Raw genomic sequence first — 10,189 nt, forward strand, 5'->3', positions numbered from 1 at the left:
TACGTTAAACCATGCATCTAAGTGAGAGGTGTTATATAGATGAACTACACGCAATTTCATATAACACCTATAATACCTCTTACTTAGATGCATTGCTTAACGCATGTACTCTGCCATACTCGTGATATTTATATGCCTAGATGTAAATCGAACATTCTGTATATTGTGTTTTATAAAGGAGTGCTCCAAAATTAACGCAAGAAGTTCGAATCAGGCGTTAATCTTGGGACACCCTTTATTATTATTATTACATAAAAGTGCTAGAATTTTACTTATTTTGTATAAACACTTTAATAAGAAAAGAAAATTCTCTGTTAATTTGTTTTATGAAAATGTACAATTTTTTTTTCATGAAAATTTAAAACTTTTTTTTTTTTTTTTTATAAAGAAATAAATTATATATTTTAAATTTTTTATGCTATTTTTTCTTTTCAGAACAAAATTATCAATTAATTAATTATTTAGTAAAGGTAAGTATTAACTTAATATGCCAATAACTGGGTATTTTTTTTCTGCAAGGTACTGCATAAATTTTTTTCGTGTTGAAATATGTTTAGGGGTATCCTCCGAGTGTAAATCCAAATTGGCGGTACTCCGTTCAGCCACATGTTCCATCTTGGAAAACACGTTTTATGAAATATCTCATGAACCGGGCATCGTACAACAAAAATAGTAAGAATCATTTTCATAGGAAATAACATTTTCTATAACTTTTATTTGAAATTTTACACTGTATTATGCATAGGTTTTTATTTATACCGCTCTAAACTTTTCTTAATATAATTATTACTAAATATATAGTTAACGGCTCATAGTATATTAAAAATGGCGATAAAAAAATTTGTAGAACATAAAATTTCCAATAAGTTTCATCAAAAACTTTTTGTCGTAACATTCGTAGTTTAGGAACTAGCTATAGGCCAATAACCAGGTATTTTTTTCTAGAATTTACTGCTTAAATTTTTATCGTGTTGGAATATGTATAGAGGTATCCCCCGAATGAAAAAACAAGTTGGCGGTAGGAGGGAGCTTCTGCAGCCATCTTGGAAAACACGTTTTATAAAATTTCTCGTGAAACTGGCATCGTACGACAAAAATATTAGAAATCATTTTTGTAGATAATAACAATTTCTATCCATAAGTTTTTATTTATAGCGCTACAAAGACAGTGCTAGCCACTACTCCACCTTGGACTTATTACACTTGCAATGTAATATAGACGTTTTACTCTCCTTTTTTCAATAAACTTGTTTTCTTAAACTTAGTATTTATTTTTCTTTTACAAACCTTTTTTCATTAAACTTACTCATTATGTATTTCTTTTTACTCACCTTTTTTTCAATAAACTTTTTCTTTAATGGAAAATCAAAATTTTGTTCACAAAGGAGCTAAATGAAAAAGAAAATGTTTCTAAAGAAAAAGTATGCAGTCCGTGAAATAAAATTATTAATTTGAGAGTTTTTGTAGTCTGGTAAAAAAAAACAACGATGAAGTTTCTTTTAAAAATAATTTTAATATAATATATATTTAAATATATAATAATAACGTAATTTGAAATAAAAATTTACTTTATACTTAAAATAATAGTGAGGCACCTTATTATCGAATTCCGTGTTTATACGGACACATCTGGATACAATCACTAAATTTTAACTAATCGTTAGGATATCAATTTTTGAAAAGAGCTTTTGCGCTTAAAAAAGGAGATCAAATTTCTAAAAATTTTCTAATTATAACCCAAAATGCTTTGAACACCTAGGAAGAAAACTTAAATGATATTGATGAAAATTTATAACTGGAATATTTTCTAAAATAACAAAATTTCTTATTTTTAACCAAAAAGTACATTTGTGGATCTTCGACCTTTGATGGTTGTACAGAGTGTGTCTATATATTTATGATAATAAGACGCCCTACTAAGGGTGCCATTTTGACCTTTTCAGCTGAAGATTTTTTCAACAGAACAAAGCGCTTTTGAAAAAAATAATAAAGTAGAACAAATTTTTCAATGTAAAACATGTTTCTCCTCCAAGTAAACAACTTTTAATTAGTTGATTTTTTTCGAAATCACACTGTTGAGAAAAAATTTAGATGAAGAAATAAAAATAGAAGCACCCTATACTGGATGGTTCAGTAACTATTACCACCTTAAATATCTTCGAAACATAATTTATCTTATAAAATTAAATAGAATATCATGGTAATAAATACAAAATTAATGCATCTTTAAAATTTTTAACAGTTGTTTAATAGGTTGTAACACTCTCAGAGGCGTACCTAACACGTTTTTTTGGACGTTGGTGGTGGGGAAATTGGTTAATCAGGTTTTTACAAATTACAAAAAAACTATGCATCAAATTAAAAGAACTTCAATTAAAAGTTCTAGCTGAAGTATTTCTGCACATTTTCGTTTTTTTTTTCTTCGATTTTCTAGTCTCAAAATTGATCGAGATATGCCAATTTTAAAATGAAATTTTTTTGCTCATTCAATCAAATGAAAAAGTATCCATTTTGTAAATCGTTCGAGATAGAACAAAAGTTTAAATGTAAAAGTTATTCCTTATAAAAAAATAATTAACTTTTATTTAAAACATTTTTTCATAAACATCACTGTTTATCCGTAAGGACGCAAGTTAGGAAAAAACTTTGGTGTTTCTTATAAAAAAAATTAAAAAATTTCTCTTTTTACCCGTGAGGACGTCTCCAAAATACTTTTATCAAATGTTTGAAATTTTTTTTTGTTTTTCTAGAATGTTTCACCAAACCAACTAGTTGAAGTTAGCTTGAAAACAAATCAACACACTTCTTTTTATAGTTTTGGAGAAAATGGACATCAAAGTTTTTTCCTAAGATGCGTCCTCACGGGTCAACAGTGATGTTTACGAAAGAATGATTCAAATAAATTCCATTTTAAAATTAGCATATCTCAGTCTAATTTGAAGCTAGAAAGTGGTAAAAAAAACCAAAATGTGCATAAATTCTTCAGCTAGAACTTTTATTTGATGCATAGTTTTTTTGTAATTTGTAATTTGTAAAATTTGATTAAAACCCCGTAACTACCTCCCCCAAAAAGGGAGTTAGGTTCGCCCCTAAGAGGTCGACTTTTTTTACAATGTTTTGACAACCTAATAAATAACTGTGGAAAATTTCAAAGATACATTAATTTTTTCCTTTTACATATTTAGTTTAATTTGCGCTAAATATTCAACTTTCTTTCTTTACCTTTAAAAAACGCCCTGACCAGAGAGCTCAAAAGGACCAAAGATTATTTTTTACGTTGTTTAGTTACTGAATCAGCCCCTTCGGAATAATAAATTTAATTATTATTATAATTAATTAAATATTTTTGAACGTATTTTTGGGGTATTGGTTAAATTGGATACATATGGATATGTTGGAAATCTAGCCGTTAATATTTGATCGTCAACTTTAAATGATGGAAACAATCCCATTTGATTTGTACGTAAATTTTTACCCTTACTGTAACCATTCCAATGATTACCAGCTATATGAATTTTATCACCGATCTCTAAATTTATTTCACCAGCTACTGTATGCATAATGGGTGCTGCACCCCCTGCTTCGTTTGTGTAATATGTTGTCGAATCGACCATATGTTTCATATGAGCGATTTTTATATGTGGTTTACCACCGCCAAAATAATAAATGTCATCTAACGAACGAAATTTATTAGTTGCATCTAAACCGTATGTTTGCATTAATTCATATGCAACACGACATACCTGCAAACAAAAAGCAGTCAAATGTTTATTGTTGAGTTCAGGGCTCCGGATTCATGATCAGCGAACAAAAAAAATTGTGAAAATTGTCCCATTTAAAAAAACCTCCTGGAAGAAATTCCCCAAAAAAATGTTTACATTTCAATTTTAGCCCAAAAAAAGTTAAGTTTTAAGGGCAAAAATGGGACAAATCCTATACTGGAGTAAGGTATTGTTTTTAGACCCTAGGTTCGTGATTAGCGATTAAAAAACGTTTTAGAAGAAATTCTCACTGCAAAATGTTAATATTTCAATTTGAGCCTAATAAAGTCAGTATTTAAGCCAATAATGGAACGAAATTATGTATTGGAGTGTGGTATTATTGAATTTAACCAACAGGTTTGTGCTTAGCGATAAAAAAAGCCTCCTCCTGTTAGAAATACAGAAAAATATTTACATTTCAATTTTAGTCCAATAAAAGTTAGTTTTAATGGTAAAATTGGGACGAATTCCGTACTGGAGTGTGGTATTATTGAATTTAGACCCTAGATTTGTGATAAGCGATAAAAAAAACTCTTGGGAGCAATTTTAACAGAAAAATGTTTACATTTCAATTTTAGCCTAAAAATAGTTAAGTTTTAAGGGCAAAAATGGGATGAACCTCGTATTGGAATTTGGTATTGTTGCATTTAGATCCCATGTTTGTGATTAGCGATCAAAAAGACCTCGTATTGGAGGGTGATATTAATGAATTTCGACCCTAGATTCGTGATTAGATATCAAAAAGTCTCCGGAAAGAAGTTCTCACAGCAAAATGTTTATACTTCAATTTTATCCCAAAAAAGGTGAGTTTTTAGGCCAAAACTAGGACGAAATCTCATAATAGAGTGTGGTATTATTGAATTTAGACCCCAGATTTGTGATTAGCAATAAAAAAACCTCCTAGGAGAACTTTTTACAGCAAAATATTAATATTACAAATTTAACTTACAAAAATGTGAGTTTTTAGGCAAAAAATGGGACGAATTCCGTATTGGTGTGTGATATTATTGAATTAGACCCAAGATTTGTGATTATTATTTCAATTTTATCCCAAAAAAGGTTAGATAAAATATAAAATAAAATAAAGATTAGCGAATAAAATAAAATAAGTACTTACTTGCGATGAAAATGTACAAACAATAAAATCGGATTTGGATAAAAAGTATATATCCAGAATGATACCAAATAATGAACGTTCCGTGTAACGTGTACTAACAGCTGCTATTTTTGCAATATTTGTATCACCAATAATCTCATATTGTGGATATTGTCGTTTTGCAGCTGTAATCACTTTTGGATCATCGGTTGCAATATATACACGTCGTTGATCCAATTGTTGATTCTGTGTTGACATCATTAATTCTAATCGATCATAGTAATCATTCACATGTGACATATATTCTTCAATCGAATGGAATGCTGCCTCTGTACCAATTTTATCGGTACGTCGTACATGAATACTGAAATACGAAAGAAATAATAGATTTCTAGTATATTCTAAGAATATGAAACGTCAAAAAATCCATCAACCCTAACTTTCTGCCGCGTGGCAAATAAAGCTCCTGAGACGATGAGAGAAAAATAACTTTTATCGATAAAAATGCTTCAAGCGAAAAATGTTAGGTGTGTAGGTATTTCGACGCCCAGATTTGTGATTAGCGATTTAAAAAACCTACTGGAAGATTCCTTACAAAAAAAAGTTTATATTTAAAATTTATCCCAAAAAAGCGGAGTTTTTAGACCAATAAGAATATAATTTAAAAAACTAAAAAACACGCTTGTTGCTTCTTCTAAATATATTTATGTATAGTATGGTTATCGATAGTATAATAAATGTATATAACTGATGATGGGTATCTATGGGTATGCTATTAGAGAGTTACATACAAACATACATACATACAGGTGAAGCTAATATAAGCGTGTTAAAAATAGGAAGAATAACGTAATGGAGTTTGGTATTGTTGAATTAAAACCTAAATTCGTGATTAGAGATAAAAAAAACTCCTGGAAACAATTCTTACAGAAAAAAGGTTTACATTTCAATTTTATTATTTATTGTTTACTTTCATGCATACGATGTTTATTTACATCATGGTCTATTCGACTATATTTGATGTAATATGCTACATACAGGCGTAAACTAAATATTGACAAATATCTTGTCTAGTAATGTTAATTAAAGAGAATTGAAAAAAATAAGGTATTTGTCAATATTTAGTTTACGCCTGTATGTATCATATTTCATCAAATATAGTCGAATAGACCATGATGTAAATATCGTGTGCATGATTAAAAGTAAACAACAACAATAAGTAATAATAATAAATAAGTGGATAAACAAATTAAAAAATTCTTTGAGTTGAAAAAATTGTATTCGTGTCTAGAACTCGAATAGCCTAATTGGTAGGGCGCTTGACATGAATCCAAGAAGTCCGGGTTCGAGTGTATTTTTTTCAATTCTCTTTAATTTCAATTTTAGCCTATAAAAAGTTAGTTTTAAAATCAAAAATGGGAAAAATCCCTAACTGAAGTGTGATATTATTGAATTTAGACCCTAGATTTGTGATTAACGATCAAAAAAACCTCCTGGAAGAACTCCTAACAGTAAAATGTTAATATTTCAATTTTAATATAAAAAAAGTGAGTTTTTAGGATAAAAATGGGACAATCTCGTATTGGAGTATTGTTGAATTTACATCCCATATTTGTGATAAATACGCGCACATCAAACTTGACCTAGTTTTTCAAGCACAATGTAAAAAGTTACTCCATAACTTGTAATCGATAAGTGAATACTTTAAATTAGAAAGTTGTTATCGATAAAAGTAGTTATATTTTTTGTTTGAAACATTTTTCCGCGAACCCTACAGTTTTGACAAAAATGGACTGAAAAGTTTTATCCAAAAATTTTTTTCGTATCAAATCTAGGCACTTTTTGAACAAAATTTTAAAATAAATCCAATAAAAGCGGTTTGTTTTTCTATAAAGACCATTTTTGTTTAAATTGAATGAACAAACACACACAAAAAGGATTTTTGCTATAAATTTCTGTCTAAACTATTCGATTTACAAAAAAACTTTTCAAACAAAAAATGTTTGCATATTTATAAAGAACTACTTTAAAATTAAAAGCGTTCGTCTAATGTTTACTAGTTATGAATCAGAGTGAGGATTTAATTAAATCTGAAAACTTAGATCGAATTCGATGCCGGTATAAGATTTGTGCCTTTGAAATAAACATTTTTCGTTTGGACCATTTTCCTCGATTAATTTTATTTATCGAGTTTCAAGCATACGTCAACTTAAAAAAGAATACAGGGTGTCTTCTTCTTTTTTAAGTTAAGTATAATTTAATATTGTATCAAGATAACGTCCTTAATAACACTTACCCAACAATAGGCGATTTAAAATTTAAATTTCTAGTTGCTTGTTGAAGTTTCTCCGCTAAACTTTGCTGTGGCCTCAATAAATATTTTAACATTTGTCCAACCCACCATACAATCGGATCACCATGCAAACGAATTAAACGTGCTGAAATATCCTCAGGTATTGCTGGTGGAACATATTCCGGTGTTGGTATTAAATTATCAATAATTGATAAATGTATAATTTCTGGATCATTTTCACCAGGCCATTGTTCTACAATGGATGTATCATAATGATATGTGGAGCATGAATTACTAACGGGCTGAAAGATTTCATCCCAACCGGCTTTATTGTAACGCCAACCTTTTGATTGTAATATAAGTGTACGTTCGGTACCGTATGCCATTGTTAGGCAGAATACTAGATGATGAAGTTGGCACCCATAACCACATCCCTTAAAAAAATATCCATGTTTATGAAAAATTTCCAATATAAACACAATCAAAGTATTAAGGATGTACGAGCGTCAAGGAAATTTTAAATAAAAAGCTTGATTTTTTATTCCACGAACTAAAAAAAAAGGGGTGTTATAAGTTTGACCGCTATGTGTCTGTGTCTGTCTGTGGCACCGTAGCGCCTAAACGAATGAACCGATTTTAATTTTTTTGTTTCGTTTGTAAGGTAATTTAATGGAGAATGTTCTTAGCTATGTTTTAAGTCCGAATTATTAACCCCCTAACTAAAAAAAAGGGGTGTTATAAGTTTGACCGCTATATGTTTGTGTGTATGTATGTCTGTCTGTGGCACCATAGCGCCTAAACGGATGAATTGATTTTTATTTTTTGTTTTTGTTTTTTTTTTTTTTCGTTTGAAAGGTAATTTAATGGAAAGTGTAATTAGCTATGTTTCAAGTGCGAGTTTAAGGTTCCGTACCAGAAAAATAAAAATTAGCGATGATCTTCAAAAACTTCTCAGTTTTTTAAGAAAAAGGTAATTTAATGAAGAGTGTTCGTAGATATGTTTCTAGTGCAAGTTTAGTGAACCTTTTCTTTGCGAGGCAGTATATTTTACAGCCTTAGAATTCTTAATCAATAATATGCCCTTGAATACTTACTTTATTTAAATTACATACAACTTTTTTCGCTTTATGACAATCAGCAGGATTTTGTAAATATTCTAATCGACGTTGAATTAAATTACTCAATTTTTCAAATTCTTTTTCACGCCACGATTGATATCCATCAACTTCAGCTAAATTCACTAAATCTTTATACATTGTTCTGAAAACAATCAAAACCAATTTTTTTTTTAAATTTTTTTCCCACGTTCTCCTGATTTATTGGTTTATTTTTATGGGGACATTTTAAAACTCCGTGATTTACCGGGGACTACTGGAAAATGTAGGACATTTTGAGAAAAATGAATTTTTCAATTTTAATAAATTCATTTAAATATCACGGCATTCATAATTGAATCTTATTTATTTATTGTACAGGTACACCAGGTTGGTATATTTGAAAATGGTAAAAACTAAAAAGTGAAACAAAATTATAGTAGGATGAAACCCATTGGAAAAGGAAGAAAATATCACAAAAATGAAAGGAAAAGTAAATTACGGGCAATATGAGTTTGAGAAGTGGAAGGGGGTGAGTTTTTAAGGGTACAAAACAGTTTATCTTGATTTCCGGCAAAACTACAAGTCCTATAGAAAAAAGTTAAATTGCAAAGTTGTAGGTAATGAAAAGATCTACAACTTTTGTTCATACACTTTTTTCACATAACCTCAAAATTTATGTGAAAAATTCAAATAACCAAGTTTTTGGTTTTTCATTTTTATCTTTAACAAAAAAATGTTTTTTTTCACGAAATTTGGTAAGAACTTTCCTTTTTATGTTTCAAACACATTGTAATTTTGTTTATTTAAAATGTTTATTTGTTCACCTAATTTTTAATAAATATCGAAAAAGTACCCTAATTTTCAATCGAAAATTCTGACGTCAAAATATTTCCTTTTTTAAAAAAGTCGATGGGCTTTTTGTTCGCTGAAATCTCTACTTTCTAATGGTGTAAAAAAAATACATTACTATGATAAATGTTCTCAGAAAATACAAAAAAAACGAATTGTGGATGAAGAACCAATGCAGACTAGAAATGATATTGGAGACGAAGACGGCGATGGTCTTGAAGATTTAGAAGATCTACTGTGTTTCATTTTACTATAATATGGTTTGGTCTCAAAAATTATCAACCCTGGTCTAATACATAAGGGCTGACTGACAGTCATAACTGTTATTTATATGCAATATACAATCTGTAACCGTAATCACGGAAATCATAACCGTTTCGATAGCATATATCTGACCCCGGTTCTATCGTTCGCTTGATTGAACCTTGTATGTGTGTGTACAAAACTACTATAACCAATCCTCAAATGATCAGCTTTAGTAAATTCAACGAATTTTTTTTGGTCAGGCTTTCCCATTATATTAAGAAATTGAAATAAAAACTTACCTAGTACGTTCTAAACTTAAATTTAAAAAATGATTTAAATTAAATGCAAGTTTTTCTTTATCAAAATGATTTTGATTATTATTTCCATTTCCATTCTTCAATAATAATTGTTTTTGTATAAATTTCTTAATTTCTGCTTTCATAAAGAATTCCAATTCATCGACATTCATATGTAAACGTCTACGTAATTGTTCATATTGAATATTTGGTTCATCTTTGGATGAGATCAAACCAAAATCATAATGTTTATTAATAATACGTTCTGTATGTTGTATTTTATCTTTAATTAATTCAAATAATTCTTTTTGATCACCATTTTGATTATTTGTATTAGTATATGCAATATCTATTAATAATTTACGTAATTCACCTGCAATTCAAATCAAACAATTTTATTTTTAACTCAAGAATCAACAAAAAGGGGTGTTATAAGTACGACTGCTGTGTGTGTGCAGTGCCCGATTTAAGGGTTGTCTGAGCGGGAAACCGCCTGGAGTTGCAAATCCTTAAAATATTATATACAGTAATGTCAGTAATCTCGATAATTG

At 29.1% G+C, this 10,189-nt stretch overlaps 1 protein-coding gene across 1 annotated transcript; it reads right to left on the minus strand.

Annotated features, from left to right (window-relative positions):
* Window positions 1-2,969: 2,969 nt before the first annotated feature.
* LOC123291461 (alpha-(1,6)-fucosyltransferase) lies at window positions 2,970-9,671 on the minus strand. The gene is made up of 5 exons (XM_044871761.1): window positions 9,642-9,671; window positions 8,245-8,410; window positions 7,154-7,584; window positions 4,879-5,221; window positions 2,970-3,743 (listed from the first exon to the last, which is right to left on the minus strand). Exons 2-5 carry the CDS (start codon window positions 8,404-8,406, stop codon window positions 3,333-3,335), a joined length of 1,347 nt encoding a protein of 448 aa, XP_044727696.1. The 5' UTR covers window positions 8,407-8,410; window positions 9,642-9,671; the 3' UTR covers window positions 2,970-3,332.
* Between the last annotated feature and the right edge of the window lie 518 nt (window positions 9,672-10,189).

Source organism: Chrysoperla carnea, chromosome 2 (genome assembly GCF_905475395.1).
Source record: "Chrysoperla carnea chromosome 2, inChrCarn1.1, whole genome shotgun sequence".
Lineage (NCBI taxonomy): Eukaryota > Metazoa > Arthropoda > Insecta > Neuroptera > Chrysopidae > Chrysoperla > Chrysoperla carnea.

Excerpts from the sequence above, each read along its gene's own strand:
- LOC123291461 (XM_044871761.1), bottom strand. The coding sequence starts at position 8,406 with ATGTATAAAGATTTAGTGAATTTAGCTGAAGTTGATGGATATCAATCG. Across the intron at positions 7,585-8,244 it reads TTGTATGTAATTTAAATAAA|GGATGTGGTTATGGGTGCCA; the intron begins GTAAGTATTCAA and ends TATTTTTTTAAG. Across the intron at positions 5,222-7,153 it reads TTTAAATCGCCTATTGTTGG|TATTCATGTACGACGTACCG; the intron begins GTAAGTGTTATT and ends TTCGTATTTCAG.